At 50.4% G+C, this 18,862-nt stretch overlaps 1 protein-coding gene and 1 long non-coding RNA gene across 2 annotated transcripts in view; both read left to right on the plus strand.

Moving 5' to 3' along the window:
* The window catches only part of EEPD1 (endonuclease/exonuclease/phosphatase family domain containing 1), a 113,372-nt gene extending 101,637 nt beyond the window's left edge, over window positions 1–11,735 (plus strand). The window contains exons 5-8 of the mRNA XM_047850822.1: window positions 1,587–1,721; window positions 3,937–4,075; window positions 8,586–8,780; window positions 11,016–11,735. Coding sequence (XP_047706778.1) covers window positions 1,587–1,721; window positions 3,937–4,075; window positions 8,586–8,780; window positions 11,016–11,215 — 669 coding nt within the window. The 3' untranslated portion in view covers window positions 11,216–11,735. The remainder of the gene's footprint in view (window positions 1–1,586; window positions 1,722–3,936; window positions 4,076–8,585; window positions 8,781–11,015) is intronic.
* A 2,853-nt stretch (window positions 11,736–14,588) lies between these two features.
* On the plus strand, window positions 14,589–15,696 carry LOC125161173 (uncharacterized). The gene is made up of 3 exons (XR_007150494.1): window positions 14,589–14,859; window positions 15,142–15,207; window positions 15,413–15,696. It is a non-coding gene; the product is annotated as an uncharacterized LOC125161173 (long non-coding RNA).
* The last annotated feature ends 3,166 nt before the right edge of the window (window positions 15,697–18,862 follow it).

Raw genomic sequence — 18,862 nt, forward strand, 5'->3', positions numbered from 1 at the left:
GAAATTGCGATCTGTAAAGACAAAACGACTTGCCCCAAAGTCCTCTAGCCGCCGCCAGGTGGAGTCAGCCCCGAACCCCATTTTAGGGCTCTGGCTCTAACACCTGATCTCCTGTGGCCTGGCTTGGAGGCACAGCAGTTCTTCTGGAGGTGGGGTCCCTGGGTCCCGGGGCTGGGAGATGCTCCCAGGAACAGCCGGTCCTGCTGGGAACGTGGGTGAGCAGGTGTGAAGGGCCGCATTGAACACGAAGGTGCCTACCGGGAGGGCCCCTCGGGCAGTGGGTTGTGCACACTGGGGAGCCACTGAAGGTTCTTCAGCAGAGCTGACCACCTGAACGGTACTTTAGGAAGGTTACTCTGACACCACTGCTTGAGAAGCAGTAAAGGGGGGATAACCCTCCCAAACCAAAAGGGCAAATCCCGTTTCCCTCACTTTGTACCCAAGAAAACAGGTTTAGAAAAGGGAGGGGGGGCTCCTGTAGTCCCGCAGCTGAGTGACACAGGTGGTCCTGAGATCCGGCTCTTCCGATTCTTAAGCTGGTGCTCTCTCCAGTGGGCGGGCAGGCCTATGGTTCTATAAATACCAAAGCATGCAGAACACAGTTCCCTGTTCGCCCCTTCCCTCCTCCTCAACACAAGTTGGTCTAGTTGAGGTGCTGAGCCCAGCAAGGCGTGCGGCTGGAGTCCAGCCGATGTTGGGGACTCAGCAGAGGCCACTTAGGTTGTGCAGAGTCACTTCCTCTCTTTTCGCAACGAGCACCACCGGCCCCTCCAGCGATGCCACAGGTCCCGCTGCCAATCTCGGGTGGCAGAGCCTCTAGATGATGGAGTGGGGTGGGAGAGGAAGCTTTTCCTCTTTGCAGAAGGGCCCCAGGGATAGCAGTGAGAAGCTGGCAGATTCTGAAGCCGGAGATGGCAGCGTTTAGCACCAAGCCCTGGGACACTCCTGACATGACTCTCTGGCCCTCATGGGGCCCTGCACCGGGGCTGCAGACCTGTCCACCCGCAGAGGGCCCTTGACCACTTCTAAACCACTGTGACTCTTAGCACTGACCTCCATTCATCCAGCAAATACTGAGGATTTGCTAGGTGCTGATTGTTGTATGCAGCCACTAATTGGTAAGCAAAGCCTACTGCTGAGAGTTTTCTATTTGATTCTCAGCATTGCTGCTTACCAGCTGTGGGATTTTAGGGAAGTTACTTGACCTCTCTGAGCAGCTGAGCCCCTGCCTGGTAGACAGGGATATGAGTGTCTGTCATAGGGATGTGATGATTAAAAAGATAATTCTGTGCTTAGTTGGAGCCTCCCTTCACTTCACCCCAAAGAGATAACAGCCTAGGTCCCTCTGGCTCCACATAAAACTCTGAAATTGGCAGCATGGGAAATTTGGGGCTGGGGGCAAGGAGGAATGTGCTGTGGCTTTAGGGGTGTGCTTTTGTTTCTGAAACAGTCCCTATGCATGTGATCTCAGGACCCAGTGCAGAACCAACCACTGCCCCCCCAAATCTCCTTCTGGCTTCCCCTGCCTCTTCCCCCAGTGTGGGGCTGAATCCTGATTCAGACTGATAGCTGTTCCTCTCCCGCAGGGGGCTGGATTCTCTGGATTCCTGTGGGACTCTGCGGCCGGGGTGGAGCTGAGAGACGCCACCTCGCAGGAAAGTTCACCTGGCAACGGGCATGGGAAGCCCACGGGTCCCAGCCCGTACCTTGCGAGGTTCAAGGTACCATTCCATGTTTCTGTGAAGGTCTACTTCTAAAAGCTGGGGGGTGGGGTGGGGGGGTCCCTTTCTAAACTGTGATCCAGAGCGGCCTCATCTTTTTGTCTTGATTTCATTCTCTTTGAGGGTCAGGTCAGCGTGTCCTCCTGGGGTTCCCTTGGCCGGTGAACTTGTCCAGAACAGGAATGAGAGGGATTGGGGGCGGGGGGTGGGGGGCGGTGAGGACTCTAGCTCTGATAACTCTGGTATCTGGGCACAGAAGATCAAATGGCTGGCTCCCAAACCTAACGTGCGTCAGAATCACCTGGGGGGCTTGTCTTAAAATCAGGGATTCCTGGACCGTCCCCCAAACACACAGAATTTCTGGGACAGGGCCCAGGACTGCCTGTTTCTCAAAGGTACCTTCAGTGCTTCTTCATTCCTCTGGCATTTGGAGATCACTGGATTAGAGGACAGCAGAATGGGTTCTGAGGACATGCTTCTCCTTACCAGGAGGTGGAAGGGTGGGGTGGGGGGTTGGGGGTGGGGAGGGGAAGACCCTCAAGGGGTCATCTGGGTTTGGAGGGGTTCAAGAGGAGCTTCTGGGTTGTGGAGTCAGGGCAGCCCCACCACTGACCTCTCCAGATGAGCCCTTCCCTACGTGAGCATCGATAGGAGCAGGGGGACTGATCTGAGCTGTCTCTTTGATTCCTCGGGATGCACCTGGGATACGTCATGAACAACAAACAGTCAGAAGCTGGGCATTAGGAGGAAAAAAGAAGCCAGCACCCAAAATAGATCTCCTAGTCGGCACTCAATTGACCTTATCCCCATGGCACTTACCTGTGAAATGCAGGGTCAGGCAAGAGTGGTCCCTTGCCACAGAGCCTAGCAAGCTACCTGCTGGGTGTTTGAGCACCCCCTGCCCCCCCCCCCCCACTTCTGTGTGCTCCAGAGCAGTTCTGGAGCCTGAGAGTTGCCTCAAATCACAGCACGGTCTCTGGCGGCATGTGGCAGGGGCAGCCTCTGTGTTGGTTGCAGCCGGGATCTGGACCAGGCTCTGCCCCCGGCTGCAAAGTTGCTGGGGTTCTGTGTGCACACGCACGCCTGGGGGTGCCTGTGGTTGTGCTTAGGAGATTGATGTGCAAAATCTGCCAGATTTTTTAAAACCTCCTAGTGCTGCCCTGGATTTCTGTTTTATGTAAAGTGGCCGCACTTGCTTTGACCTAGCAGGGCAACAGCCAGACCAACCGGTGTCTCCAATTTTGTTTATTTATTTTTTAACGTTTATTCATTTTTGAGAGAGAGCGAGAGAGTGCAAGTGGGGGAGGGGCAGAGCGAGGGAGACACAGAATCTGGAGCAGGCTCCAGGTTCTCCTCCTAGGCAGGGTTTCCCTGCCTGTGGCCTTAAGGCGGTTTCTCTGTGGTCGGAGCCACAGCTGCAGAGGGCTCTCCAGGCTGGGTGGTGGTGATGGTGAACTGGGGTCATGTCTGTAAGATGAAATGAAGTGAAGCCTTCACTTCCTGGGGGCTCCCCCTGCACCCCTGTCCTTCCTGGCAGTATTTAGCGTTTGTCACCATGACAAATGGAAGGGCAGGATTGCCAAAACCCGAGCAGCTGAGCAAAGCTGCCGTGCCCAGGAGACCCATCTCTGTGTGTTTCTGTACCTGCCCACCACGACACCTGCCCTGGGGACCCAAGGCTGCGATGTATCCGATGCTGCCAGGCTTCAGCCAGCTTTCCTGTTCCTTTGAAATCTGGTGAAAGTGAGCAGCAGGGCACAGTGGTCTCCAGAGAGAAGAGAACACAAAGGGGGCGGATAGGTGGGATGTGTGTGGGGTGGGGAAGGAAGTGGGTCCCAGCGGTGGGTCCTGGCAGAGGGATCACGGTCTGGCCCTAGAGTGTAAGACCCCAGTCTTGCTTAACCACCAGCTGCGGGAACCACCGCCTCCTGTTTTGTGGTTGCTTACAAGGAAAAAACAAAAAACAAAACCTGACCTTTCCAGATGCACCTGGTTTTCCAGACCCTAAGTTGGAATGGGGGTGTGATGTCCTATGGGGGCCTCAAAAGAATCCAAGCGTGATCTGTCTTGCATTATCTCTTGGAGTGTGAGCTTGCCTTGTTTGTGTTTGCTGTTGTCAACATCGTGCAGGAAGCTGTTCCTAAGTCAGAAGCAACGAATACAGGAAATATGAGCATCTGAGCCTGTCCCTGTTGCTTTGTTTCTTCTTGCCTAGGTGGGAAGCAATGACTTGACCCTTGTGAACCTTCACCTGGCATCCATGGTCCTCCCAGGGGGCGACAATCCAAGCAGGAATCACAGTGACAGCCACCGCTTGGCTACCTTTGCACAGACCTTGCAGGAAACCCTGAAAGGTAGGAGATTGTCTTTATCCTCGGCTGGGCCGACAAGTCCCACTTCTGCAGGGGGCAGGCAAGGGGCTGCCTCTTCGGAGCATCCCTCTGATCCCTTAGGCTGACAGGGCTGTCAGCAGCAGTGCATGCTGGGGGCACAGAAGACCGTCTGTCACAGCCCCTGCATCTCGTGGAGCCCAGCCACCCCTGTGCATGGTGACACCTCCATCTCTGGGCTTACCATGCACGCTCCACACTGTTGGCTTTGGGGCTTTTCAGCCTCTCTTTGATGGAAAGGATTAAGGGGGAAAAAAGTGACGACACCCTCCCCCGTGACAAGTCCTCCTGCGTTCAGCTGCTGCTGTGGTGATGCCACCTGCAGATTGGCACATGCTCGTCTTGTGAAGGAAAGACAGTTGGTGACCGGGAAAGTCCTGATTAGCACAAGGTAGATTTTTTCTCCCTGCTGGGATGCAGATCAGCCCGGAGCTCTCAGAAAACCCACATTTAATCTTGGCTCCTTCAGTCGCTGTAGGACCTCAGGGAAATCACCACACTACTTGTAGCCCGTCCAGTCAGGGACTGGCCAGCGCTCGCCTCAACAGGGGCGGCTGGGGAGGCCTGGTGGTGATCTGTGGATGTACCGGGCACACAGTGAGGGCTCAGCGGACACGAGCTGACTCAAAACATACCAGAGGATTAAGAGAGCAGTGAAAAGAGCAGAGCTTCAGTAGGAAGTGGGCTCTCTGTTTCCAGGCTCTGCCCCAGCAATACAGAAATTTTCCCGTGTGCAGGTTGACCAGAAGGAAGAGTTAACGCTGCTGTAAAGACTGGGCTTTTTGGCTGGACTTTTCAGAGCCCTGCCCTTCTCTAGGTGGGCGTTTACAGCCGGAGGCCCAGAATTGTCTTAACGTGTTCTTGAGTTTTCACCAATAGTCTCTAGTTTTCTAAGCCTTGTCCATGTTAGATTGGCCCCTCATAGGGGTGACTCGTGAGAATTCAGCTATAAAAATAATTTGGTCAAATTAGAGCTTTATATTTTAAAAAGACTTTTTGATTGTAGTAAAACATACATAACAGACACCATTTACCGTTTTTTTTAAGCGTTTGGTGGCAGTACGTACATTTACATGGTTTTACAACCATGATGTCCATCCGTCTGCAAGACTTCTTCATCTTCCCAAACCGGAACTCTGTGCCCGTTCAACACGAGCTCCCCACCCCCTCCTTCCCCAGCCCCCAGCAGCCACCCTTCTACTTTCTGTCTCTATGAATTGGAGCACTCTAGGTACCTCGTACAAATGGAGTCATGCGGTATTTGTCCTCTCGTGGCTGGCTTACTTCACTTACATCATGTCTTTATGGTTCATCCATGTTGTAGTATGTGTCACAATTTCCTTACATTTTGGGCGCCTGGGTGGCTCGGTCGTTAAGCATCTGACTTTGGCTCGGGTCATAATCTTACTGTTGGTGAGTTTGGGCCCCACATCAGGTGAGTGTGAGCCCCGCTTCAGGCGAGCCCCTAATAGAAACTTCTCTATCTCTTTGTCTCTCTCTGCCCCTTGCTCACATGCACATGCTCGCTCTCTCTCTCTCTCTCTCAAAAAAAATTCCTTCCTTTTTAAGGCCAAATACTGTTCTGTTGTGTATATATACTGCATTTTGTTTATCCATTCATTGGTCAGTGAATACCTGGTTTCCATCTTTTGGCTGTTGTGAATAATGCTGCTGTGGATGTTGATAGGCAACTTACAGTGTGAACCAGGATGTGCTGTGACTAGCATTCTACTTAAATCAGGGGTCTTCAGGCTAAAGAAAAAGTCACAAAGATGTCTAAGCTGAGATACTCCATCCAAGAAGCAGCTCTATGGGAAATTGTTCACCCACAGCTTGTCTCTAGCCTATTAAAAAGATGACTTCATAGCATTTAAAATCTGTGGACGTTTCTGTTCTTGACCTCAAGCTTTTCCTTGTCTGTACACGGAAGCAGAAAAAAAAAGATGCCAGTTCATAACTTCTCTGATAACGTCTCACTGTTTTTTCTGACATCCAGAGCGCGGTCAGGTTTTCATTCCAAGTTGCCAAGGGACTGTTGACCCATAGCCCGGCTCGCCTTGACTTGTCCGGGTATGGACAGTGACTCATGTTCCCAGTGCCCTTGTGCTTATAACTAATATCCAGTTGTTAACTGGTGACACAGCAGACCCAAGGGTTCAGGAAGTTCTCGAGTGTGCCCAAGGTGCAAGGGCAAATTGATTATTAGCAGAGGTGGCTGAGCTAAAACAAAGACTAAGCTTTTATTCCACAGCTATCAGAGCAAACAGAGCCAATTTGATTAGGGAACTCTGGGCCTTTCTGCCTTTGTCTGGAATGCGCATCTGGGTTGACCTCAGCATGTGGTGTGCCAGTCCTCTGATGGGATGGCTTTCTTTCAGACCCCCCTGGGACTCTCTCTGTGAACTCAGCGTGAAACAGGGTACATAGTATGGCTTGGCATCTGGGTAGGACTATCCCTCAGTGGAGACCAGCTCCTGCTATTGTCACTGGCGTTCTGTAAATCTAGGAACTATCTGAGGAAGTCAGCCCCAAGCATCCTCCCTGCCGCTCCTGGGAACTAAGGATCCCATCCCAGGCGGATGGCTTTTTAGGAGAATTCAGGCCTCTGTGCACCTGTGCATTCTCGAAGGCAAGGACTGTGCTTGCTGCCAGCACAGAGCCCAACGTGGTGCTTGAACCCACAAAGCCGAGAGACCTGAGCCGAAACGCAAGAGTCAGATGTGTAACTGTCCGAGCCACCCAGACGCCCCATCACGGAGAGCAATTTAACCAAAAGCAGATGAGTTGTGAGAGACCTGGATGTGCGCATTCAGAAAGAGCTGTGGTGTTGTCATTCCTGAAGTCACACGGAGCTGTGTCTGCTGACCTCTGACACCAGCATCTCTCCTGGTTTCAGAATCGCTTTTGGCCCAAACTTTTTCGGGTCTGCGTCCCAATGAAAACGTGTCTCGTTATATGGGAACGTCCTGCCTCATTTCTCCTAACCTTCGGCTTTTCTTGTTATTTAGTAAGCGTAGCATCCTTGTCTTTTCTCCTTTCAAAAAGTGCACCTTAATTCTAGGGGCTTTCCTCGTGCCTCATTCACCCATTTGTTCCATACGTGCTTATCGAGGGTCTGCCGTGCAGCAGGCACTGTTCCAGGCCCATGGGATTTTGTGATGAACAGCCGCCCATATCCTCATGGCTCTCGCATTCTAGCCCTTCATGAAGAGCCGTGAGCTTGAGGGCTGGCAAGCCACTCAGCCTCTCAGAGACTTAGCTTCTTACCTGTGGAGAAGGCCCAATCCCAGGTGAAGGCTCATGGATGGCCAGGATGAAGGCTCATGGATGGCCTTAGCACTGGCCAGGTGGGAGTTGTTCACTTTATTCTCAAGTCTACTTTCCTGTTGAAGTTGGCACTGATTTCTCAAGTCATGTTGAGATGTTGTTGAGATACAGCCTAGGGGTACCATTACATCTCTGTAGGCCACAGGTGGAACCCCAGGAGGGTCTTCCATCACACCCCCTTTTGTCGCTCATGGTCCCCAGAGCAGGTGTCATCTGCAGTGCGCGAGTGCCCTCTGCTGGGAACTTTTGTCATTTCACTTCAGAGTTCTTTGCCTCTAGCCATTATTGCTGAAACATGTTGGTGTCTCGGAGAAAGACTTCCTGCAGGTCTCGGATACCTTGGGCCCTCGTTTATGAACTGCCTTTCTTAAAGACTCCCTTGAAAGCTAGGACAGACACCCTGCTAGCCACAATAATGTGGCTCCCCTGAAGGGAATCTCGAGACGGCAGAGGTATGGGAATCCCAGAGCCTAGCTGGGGTCTACTGTCCTCTCAGAATGTCTGCTCCCTCCGGGAAGTACTTTGTGATGACTCAGTACTTCGTGATGATTAAGTTGCTTTAGTGAACATCAAACAATGGTAGAAATGTTGAAAATAAGGGGAAAAACCTCTCACCCTGTATTAGTCTGCTAGCGCTGCCATGACAAAATACTATATTCTGGGTGGCTTAGACAATAGGAATGTATTTCTTCACAGTTCTGGAGGTTGGAAGTCTGAGATCAAGGTGTCAGAGGGATGATTTCCTTGACTTGTAGATGGCCACCCTCTTGTATTATTTGCATGTTTTTTCCCCCACTGTGCCCAATAAATGTTTTTTCCAGCTCTTGTTAAATATCTGGACAAGACCCTCAGGCTTTTTCTGCCATGAGATTTGGAACCTGAGCTGGAACACAGGCGATCTCTGCTTCACATATCTTTCCTTGTCCAAACAGGTTACAAACCTACTCAAACTTTTGTGCGTATTTTGGTTTTATGTTTGTTTGTTGTACGCGGTATTGGGAAAAATTGGAAGAATGAGAACCATATGCATTCCTAACCCTGGGGAGTCCAATCAGAGAATCAGGATCCCACTTAGTGGGTTATAGTCAATATTGGGTTTACCTCCCACGACCTCTTAAATACCTGATTTTCTTTGTTCTACCTCCAGGAGAAAAAGACATGATTGTTTTAGGAGATTTTGGCCAGGGACCTGACAGCAGTGACTATGATATCTTAAGGAAAGAAAAATTCTACCACCTGGTCCCTGCACACACCTTCACCAACATCAGCACCAAGAACCCCCAAGGCTCAAAGTCTTTGGACAACATCTGGATCAGTAAAAGCTTAAAGAAGGTTTTCACAGGTAAAGCAGAAGTCACTCGTTCTTTTTCCTGTTCAGAAATGGTGTAAGAGAGACCCGTCTGAACTGATAGTTCCAGGTCCTTTGGTTTGATAACTCTGGTCAGGAGTTCTTACCGCCTCCGTGGGCATTGACAGGATTATGTATCGTTTAGGTGCCTGTATAATTATCATTCAAACAGAGCCACTTTTAAGGGCTAAGAGGGGCTGTGAAAAATAATGAAGAGGCATTCACTGATCTTCAGGAGTGGCAAACTGTGTCTCAGGCAAACCTGGTTCTAGGCCAGCAGGGTACCGATTCAGAGATGAGCTGATAGCTTACTTTAATTCAAGGACACTCAGTCATTTAGCAGACACTCCTTAAGCACCATAACATTCAGGCACCGTGCTGTGGCCCGAGGCTTCCTGACGCACTGTCTGGGTGAGGGACAGCCACTGAGGATGAGCAGACATGTCTCAGAGCCTCACAGTAGGACAGGGGACATGCTTCTCACAGACTGTATGAGGATCAGGGTGCGGTGGGGAATCTGAGCGCCGCAACGCAGCCCCCAACCGAGTCTGCTGAGCAGACTTTGGGTCAGGAAGCAATCGGTCGGAAATACGACAGTGACGGTAAGGTTTTTTGATGAATGGCGAGAACAGTGGTCCTCAATCCTGCCTGGTTGTTTCACTCAGTCCCAACGTGTTACACATATTATACTTCAGGGAGACATTCCACATTGGTGAAAGTGCAATTCTGGGGTCGCCTCTGTAGAAGCCTAACTGGCAGCCAGGGCTGAGATCTTCTCACCAGTCCAGGCTGTGTCACCAGCTTCTACCTCTGTCTGGGTGCCAGTTGCCTGTTGGACTGTGTCGGGGAGGATCTGAAGGACGAGGGAAGCGGGTCTCAGGGGGAGTGACCGTCCTCACACTAGGCGAGATGCAGCTTGCAGAAAATGCGCGGTGGGCCGGAGAGCGGCCACAGCCTGCCCAGGTGCCAGGAGGTGCCTGCAGAGAGCGGCCCTCATCAGCAGAGCTGGACGGTTGAGAACACAGGGCCAGAAGGAAGGTAGGAATCATTTCATCCGTCCCCTTGCTGCGAAGCTAGAGACGAAGGTACAGGGAAGAGTGGCCACCATCATGGAAATGTCACGTGGGCAGGCCGTGGCTCAGCCCAGACCTGTTCGCGCTTCCACTAACGTGACCTCGCTTCTCACTGGAGGTCTCTGGCCGTGCTCCCTCACTAGGCTCGCTTCTGTAACTATTCTGTTAACTATTCTGTTACTGTTTGTGTTTCGTTTTTTTAGTTTTTTTGTAATGTTTGAGAGAGAGAGACAGGGCACGAGCTGAGGAGGGGAAGAGAGAGGAAGACACAGAATCCAAAGGAAGCTCCAGGCTCGAGCTGTCAGCACAGCTCAAACTCACGAACTACCCTGAGATCATGACCTGAACCGAAGTTGGACGCTTAACCGTCTGAGCCACCCAGGCGCCCCTCACTGTTTTTTAAATATACTTGTGCTTTATATGTTTCTAAAGCATTAGAGGTTTTTTTTTTTTTAATTTTTTTAATGTTTATTTATTTTTGAGAGAAAGAGACAAGGGCGAGCAGGGGAGGGGCAGAGAGAGAAACACAGAATCTGAAGCAGGCTCCAGGCTCTGAGCTGTCTGCACAGAGCCTGATGCGGGGCTTGAACTCATGAACCATGAGATCATGACCTGAACCAAAGTCGGACGCTTAACTGACTGAGCCACCCAGGCACCCCCTCAAGCATTATTTTAAGATACTTTTATTTGCTCATAAGCCTCTGTAAGAACTTTTTCCTTTTTACTCTTTGCTGTAGAACTCCTTCACCTCCCTCCCCCACTTACTGCCTTTGCTTTGTGAAATAAAACTTTCACTTTGGACATCTTTGAGAGATATTTGACCTTACGTCAAATATATTTACTCTTGCTGCTCAGATTAGAAAAGGTGTATAGTGAGGAGGAGGTCAACCATAGGCCGATACGTGAATGGGCGGGAGGCCTAGACTCGGAGGGTGGGGGGGGGGGGGGTGTTCAGTACCTACATGGTAAGCCCTCACTTGTCCAGGAAACCAAATTGGCTGGAACATTTTGTTTGCACAGGCAAGCTGGTTATCTGAGGAGTATCGCCAGGGAATCCTGACTTTGCAGACATTGAACAGATGCCTCTTCTTGCCAGCCGGGACCCCACCCAGCCCCAGGCCTCATCTCTGCATCTCTTTTCCCTCTGTCTCTCCAGGTCACTGGGCTGTAGTGAGAGAAGGCCTCACGAACCCTTGGATTCCAGATAACTGGTCCTGGGGAGGAGTGGCTTCTGAGCACTGCCCTGTGCTAGCCGAATTTTACACTGAAAAGGATTGGAACAAGAAGGAATGCCCTCGGAATGGCAACGGGGTCACTTTGGAGCGAAGTGAAGCCAACATTAAACACGAGCGATGATGGCACCAAATCTGTTTTTTCACGTGTGACCCGGAAGGCCTGGGCAGGGAGTTCGCCCTTCCAGGTGAAGACGAGGACTCAGAACTTTGTCTCAGTCTTCATCCTGACAACACTAGCACCTGGGCCTCGACCTGCCTGCCTTCTTTGTGGACATTTTTGGACCCCTAATGGGGGAGGGAGGTACCGGATGGTCAAATCGGAAGCACAGTGGGGAACTAAGATGGCTTCTAACGTGTGGATGCCATCCACCTCAGCAGACTCGGGCTGGCTGGCTGCCGCCCTGGGTGGCAGCATACAGAGGACAGTAGTGGGGCTGACAGGGCAAGGGAGGGCCGTCTCAGGCTGCCAGGCCCTGTCCCAGCAATGCCAGAAGCTCTCCTTTCTGACCTCCAGTCCATGATGCTCTGGCTGCAAATTACATAAAGCTTTTAACTGTGATTGAGCTGAGCACTCTCCTCAAATATTTTGAGTGGTGATTTTTAGTTTTGTTCTGAAAAAAAATAAACAGAGATGAACATGCCTGGTTGCAGTGAGAGTCCTGGGGGAAGGGGCCGGGTGCTCCCTGGCCCGGGTGTTTTGTGCCCACTCCCGTGCCTCTCTGACACCATCATCCGGGGAGCCTGCTCCTTTACACCCCACGTTGCAGCGATGCCTCTCGCATCCCTGTTGACCCCCTGAGATCACCATAAAATTCATTCTGTGACCTTCTCCCTCCCAGCCTGTTCTTCGTCTTCTGAGCCCTTGGTTAGACTGTCCTGTACACTGAGCCCCACTTGTGCCTCTGGACGCTCGGCAGAGGTTCCTGTGCTGGACAAGAATTCTGTCAGGGTGATATCATTTCCTCCCTCCCCGCCCTCATCACTTTTCAATCAGATCCCGAGCCTAGAGCTGCCTGATAGTGCTTCTGAGGAATATCTGTTGATTCTGGGTCCGCAGGAAGCTCAGCCTGGGAGTATTGAGGGAGGGTCTATTTTGGGGGGCGGTTGGGCAGGGGGGCAAGCACATGTTAACCGCCACCAGGGGCCCTCCCCTTAGATGGCATGGTTCTCCCTGAGGTCTCCCGTGAGACCAGGATTATAACACCCACTTCACAGCCAAAGGAACGAAGGCTTAGAGAGCTTAACCTCCTGCAGCTTACACAACCGGTAAGTAAATAGATGGAATCCAAACCCAGCCCAAAGTCCAGGCCCACATATCAACTCTACACTTGCCAACAGCAGTGCTGTGTAAGTAGCACGGTTGATAGGGAATGTGTGAGTCATGAGCCTGGATCACCTGGGTTATTCCAGGTCACCATGGGAGCTGAGGGTTTATTCTTCTTCCGCACTGAAAACCTGATGCAGACCAGCACCCAGAAACTGTTGTCACCACACAGTGTGATCCCTGTGACTCGGGTCTGGGGCTGGATGCAGTGAAAGAGGCCCATTTTCCACCAGAGACCATCTTTGGGACTGCCCAACTCCAAGAAGCATCACTGATCATGGGCCCAGGAAGGAAGGCCTTCCTTGGGGCTCTGAGCGTCCCTGGGCCTCAGCCATGCCCGCTCCGAGGGACCGTCTCTCCAGTAGGAGGGTGAGTAGTGCCTCTCCCTTGGACTCAGACTGGACCACTGGAGGCATGGAGTCTGTGATGGCTGAGCCTTGACCCAAAGAGCTCTAGTTAGAAGGAAACAACATGGCAGGGAGGAAAGGGTGATCTCAGCTTCCCAGCTGAGCAAACCTTTTTTGGTGCCTCATCTAGAGTGCAAACCTCCACCAGCATTTGCCAGCCAGCTGCCCCAATCCTTTTAGCCAGGCTGACTTTTGCACCAAAACTATGGAAAGAAAGGCTTCTTAAGTGAGAGGAAGGGAAAAGAAAGCCAGTTAAATGGCCCTGATGAAGGCCATTCTGTTTGAGCTGGAGGCAGACTCAGCAGCCACACCTCACATGCAGAGTGGCCTCAGCTTTAGCTCCTAAGGTCCAAGCCATTGCTCAGGAAGCTGTGTGCTGAGGCAGCTCTTCTAGTTCGAGACCCAGCCCTCCTGGTTTTTGCTTTGGGGGATGGTTTGGGCTTGGGTTTTGCTTTGCTTTGTTTTCTTTCTTCTCGTTTTTGCTGTCTTCAATAGATTTTATTTTTATTTTATTTTTAATTTTTTTTTCAACGTTTATTTATTTTTGGGACAGAGAGAGACAGAGGGAGACACAGAATCGGAAACAGGCTCCAGGCTCTGAGCCATCAGCCCAGAGCCTGACGCGGGGCTCGAACTCACGGACTGCGAGATCGTGACCTGGCTGAAGTCGGACGCTTAACCGACTGCGCCACCCAGGCGCCCCTATTTTTAATTTTTTTAATGCTTATTTATTTTGAGAGAGTGAGAGAGCAAGCAGGGGAGGGGCTGAGAGGAAGATAGAATCCCAAGCAGGCTGTACACCATCAGCACAGAGTCCAATATAGGGCTCGAACCCATGAACAGTGAGATCATGACCTGAGCCGAAATCACGAGTTGGATGCTTAACCAACTGAGCTACCTGGGTGCCTTAATAGATTTTATTTTTGGGGCGCCTGGGTGGCGCAGTCGGTTAAGCATCCGACTTCAGCCAGGTCACGATCTCGCGGTCCGTGAGTTCGAGCCCCGCGTCAGGCTCTGGGCTGATGGCTCGGAGCCTGGAGCCTGTTTCCGATTCTGTGTCTTCCTCTCTCTCTGCCCCTCCCCCGTTCATGCTCTGTCTCTCTCTGTCCCAAAAATTAAAAAATAAATAAATAAATAAATAAATAAATAAGATTTTATTTTTAAGAATAGTTTTAGGTTTGTAGGAAACCAGAGCAGAAAACACAAGAGTTCCCATACTCCCCCGGAAGAGTTTCCCAAGTTGTTAACATCACTGTGGTATATTTGTTACCACTGACCAAACAGTATTGTACATTATTATTAACCGAGGTCCAGAGTTTACATTAGGGTTCACTCTTTGTCCATTCCATGGGTTTTGACAAATGTATAAAGACATCTATCTACTTCGATCCAAAACTCCTCTGTGCTCTGCCTGTTCATCCCCTCCCCCTGGCAACCACTGGTCTTTCTACTGTCTCCACAGTTTTGCCTTTTCCAGACGCCATATAGTTGGAGTCATACAGTCTGTAGCCTTATCGGGTTGGTTTCTTCTCTTAGCAACCTGTGTTTAAATTTCCTCTCTGTCTCCTCATGGCCTGACAGCTCATTTCTTGTTATTGCTGAATGAGAGTCCGTTGGATGGAATGTATCTGTCCCCCACTGCCCCCGTGGATTGTTACTAAGCCCTACCCTTCTCCAGAGTTTCCTTCCACCCCATCTCCAGCTCTGTGCACAAATGTAACATTGCCATCAGATTTTTCCTTCCCTCCCCATTCTTTTCTTCTCCCACCAGGATTGTTGGAGAAGGGACCCCACTGCGAAGCCACTTTGTTGGAAAAGCCAAGAGGATTTTTAAGAGGATTAAGCACTAGGGAACCGGAAAGCCCCAGGCACCAAGCAGAAGCCCTGGCATCCTCCCTGGGCCTCGCTCACAGGAGCACTGCAGGCGACCAGAGCCCCTCCTCTCCTGCCCCAATGGAACCTTCCTCTCCTGACAACTGTCCCACAGAGGTCCTGTGATCCGAGAGCTCTCGTCCTCTCTCTGTGCAGGAGCCGGTCAGTAGGGCTGCCTCTCTCAGTTCTGCCCCACCAGCCTTGTCCTTTACTGTCAGCAGACTTAGTGGGACTGACTAGGAGGCTAGCCAGAAGCCCTCCTGTGCCACAAATAATTGGGCCCAAGCTATGACTCCCTCACTATTGCTTGGAAGATGTCAAGGGAAGCAAAAAGGGCGTGGCCCTCAAGAGAGGGCTGCATTCTTTCAAAGCTAGAGGGAGGTGGTTTTCTTTGTGTTTCTTTGGATCTAACAGTTGGAGTTCTCCTCCCCTGCTCCCACACAGACACCGTCCCACTCGAGCGAGGGAGAACCCAGCCTGGCATATGTCTCCACCATTGTGTGATGGGAGGTAAGTGCGCATCACAGGTGACTGTCACAGGGTTTGCTTTCAAAGGAAAGGAATTAATGGCTTCCGCACTGCTCACTTATCTTAAATAATCCTTGCCCTCGCTTATTGGCTCCTTCCTGTCCTAAGCACCTTACACTTTTAACTGCTTTTATTCCTCAGAAGAGTCCAGTGAAGTTGGTACTGTTGTTTGTGTGTTCTTTTACAGATGAAGAAACTGAGGCACAGAGTAGGTAAGAGACAAGGGACTCTGGTTTCACGGTGATTAAGGACTACAGTTGGCCTGGGACATGTCAAGCAGACAAGGAAGATTGTGGAAAGAAAACAAGTGGCCTTGACAAAGGCAGGTGGAAGTAATGCAAAAGGGACAGGCCAAGGAGCTTCTGCTGTGACATCCTGCTTTCCAGAAACCTCTTGGGAGGCCGAGTAGCCAAGAGTGACTCAGCGTCGGTCTTGCCCCAGCAGCACACAGACTGAGGAAAACAGGTGGGAGAGAGTCAGGGGTGGCCGGGTCCCTCAGCCATCACAGCCCCAAACAGCAAGGACAAGATCTGAAGGCAGCAGGGAGGTGTGGTCTGGGGGGACCCTGGGGCCTCTGGCTGTTGCCTCTAAGGGTGTCTCCAGCTCCTCCCCTTCTATCTGAGCATCTGGGTGGCCAGCTAGGGTTTGGTAACATGGACAATTCAGGCCCATGGGAGCAGTGAAGTTCAAAGGCCTGTAAAAGAGAGCAGCAGAAAAAAAAGTGTGTGCTATTTCGTCACTGGAGAGTTCTGTCCTTGTGTACGGTGGTTGCCTATGGCTGGGGAAGGACGGAGAAGCGAGACAGAGATACAGCCTCAGACCTTTCCCATCTGCTTGTGTTTTCCTGAGTTTGGGGTCAAATCACACGAGGCAGGCTTCACTTGCTGCTTTGGGTTGTGGGGATGCTTAATAATAGTGTCTGCTGGGGCGCCTGGCTGAGTCGGTTAAGCAGCCGACTCTTGATTTTGGCTCAGGTCGTGATCTCGTGGTTTGTGAGTTTATGCCCCCAGTCGGGCTCTACACTGACAGCATGCAGCCTGCTTGGGATTCTCTCCCTCTCTCTCTCTACCCCTCCCCTGCTCATATTCTGTCTCTCTCCCTCTCTCAAAATAAACTTAAAAAAAAAAAAGTGTCTGCTGAGCAAGCTGGGTTCCAGTTAATAGTCTGTGTTGGAATATGGACTTGCCCAGGCACCCTGCTGACTTCCGTTATGATGAATTATTTAATTAAGTGATTATTGTGAAGGGCAGAGCAGAAAGGACTCCGGTTTTACTGTGATGAGGGAGTGCAACTGGCTAGCATTGCGTGATAGCATCAGAACCGGTAGCCTTGGACAGAGCCTGACTTGGCAGCTGGAGGAAGGTGTCAGGCTACTGGGCCCAGGCCCGCTGTGTTTCCTGTGGTAGTTTCTTTCTTCTGGGTTCTGAGATGTGCTGAGGTGGCATTTTTAAACAGAGATTCCAGAGATGGCTTTCTCTGGAAAGAAGGGCCAACAGGACACTATCCCTATTCTTTGCTTTAAAAATAGCTAATGAATCCTGGCTAACCATCCCCCCGCCCCCGCCTCCACATAACCCCTGCTCCATTCACTGACTTGAAAAGCCCAAGGCCAGGAAGCAAGGAAATGCCAGGATGAGGCCAGCCACAAGCACAGATTTGCTGGGAGCTGGGGGGCACCTTGTATACTGCATTTCCCATGCCGTCACCTTACCTTCTTCTCTAAAGTGTTATGTCTGACCCAGCTATCAAGCAAGGGGAAATTCTTTCCAGGTCAGTGGGCCTCCCACTCCATTGCATGGAAGAAGCACCCAGGAGCTTTCTGGCAAGCAGGCTCCTAATCTGTAGTCCAGAGAGTCTGATGATAGAGCACTGAGCCCAGCAGGATCCATGAAGGTGGATCCCACCTTAAGAAATAGCAATGAAGGAGGGTCTTTAAGTGCCTAGAAACACAGCTGAGCCTACTATAAATAATACTAAAGCTAGCGATGGGGGTGAGGGGGGTGACTAAAGGATCAAGAAGGAATGTGGCAGTTTATTAGAATTTTAGTGTGGCTTTTAATGAGTAGGTAAGAGATTCCTTCGGTGGGGACAGTAACTATGAATAGTCCCGGAATCTATGTCGGAGATCAACAGTTACTGAACAAGTGAAGGATCAAAGTTGACAGGCGTCGGAAGCATTATTACTGTGACTGCCGGATTAAGTGTCTGAGCCCTTGGCTTGCTGATGCCAACGGGGTCTCTTCATTACTTTAATTACCAAACCCAAGACCAGGTTTCAAAGACTGATGTCGAGTAAATGCCCACTATTTGTAGAACTGGTAAACAACTGGAGCTCTAGGAATTTGTTTAATTTTCCTTCTGAATTTTTCTGAACGTCATGGTTCACCACTTATTTATCCAAGTTTAAATTACCAGAGAATCTTTTAGAAGTCCAATCTTTTCATGTTTATCACACTAAGGAGTCTCATGGGCCTACATGCAAGCAGCAGTTGGACTGAGTAGTTTCGGTGATGAGGCCAGCTAGACCCAGTGAATTTATGGGATCAAACCTGAGAGCCTTTGCAGGCAGCTTCCAGACAGACCCTGGAGGCAAGGGCTCTAATTCCTATCCTCAACATACAGTATGCTCATGTTCTCAAAGCCTAGGCTTGTCCCTGACAAATCTAGCCACTTATGTAACCCCTAAATGCCTCAGTTGCCTTCCCACAGACCCTCCAGAATCCCAGTTTTCAGGACCCTGTTTACCTGGCGGTATGGAGTTAGGGAGGTGAAGGCCTTTGTCTGCTTTCCACTGTTTCATTTGAAGACAGTCCAGAAGCTTAAAGGGTTTGAAGGGTGCACTGTTACTGGGTATCTGGGGTCTGGGACAGAAGATCTAAAGATGCCACAGAGGTGTGGTACATCAAGGTGGGGCTTGAGGTCAGAAATCGTGAATTCCCTAGCCTTGTCTGTGATCCAGAAACAATGGGGACCTCAGTTTGTGGGCCACTGTTAGCTGTTGAGCTGAGAAATCTCTTTGGAGGATCTGGTATATTCTCTCTCATTTCTCTAAAAGGAAAACACTGGTTTTTCTAGGAAGTGTCTTAGGTAATTGTGTTAGAAAGCAGTGGTAAGGTAAAATAGCATCTGAGTTTCAAATTGCTCTTATCTCACATAGGTGTTGCTTTTTTTAAATAGACATATTGAAATACTACTGAAGATATCCCTCAAGACTGTAAATAGTATTTAATATACTTTAGCATACAATATACTTCATATATTTATACACAGTATGAATATTGGCTTTTAGCCCAACTCAAGGAACTTTTATGAAAACTTAGAGATTTAGATTGGACAGAAGAAGGCACCCAATTTTGGAATAGGCCTGCAGGAGACTTTAGTAACTACTTCTCTTGAGCTCTTTAAAGGGATATACAAATATTTCCTAGGAGAATTATGCTTGCTTAAAGTTAGAGTGTAGGTCTGGGCTTAAATTTAAGGGTTAACCAGCAAGATTAATCATCTAGGGGGTCTCTAGCCTAAAATAAAATAAGGAAAGAAAGAGCCAGAGAGACGGGAAAAGAGCTCATCCTCCCTCAAGTGGACAGCTGTGGAGTGGCACTCAAATTTCACTCCACTCCCACTACTGCTCAAATAA

Source organism: Prionailurus viverrinus, chromosome A2 (genome assembly GCF_022837055.1).
Source record: "Prionailurus viverrinus isolate Anna chromosome A2, UM_Priviv_1.0, whole genome shotgun sequence".
NCBI lineage: Eukaryota > Metazoa > Chordata > Mammalia > Carnivora > Felidae > Prionailurus > Prionailurus viverrinus.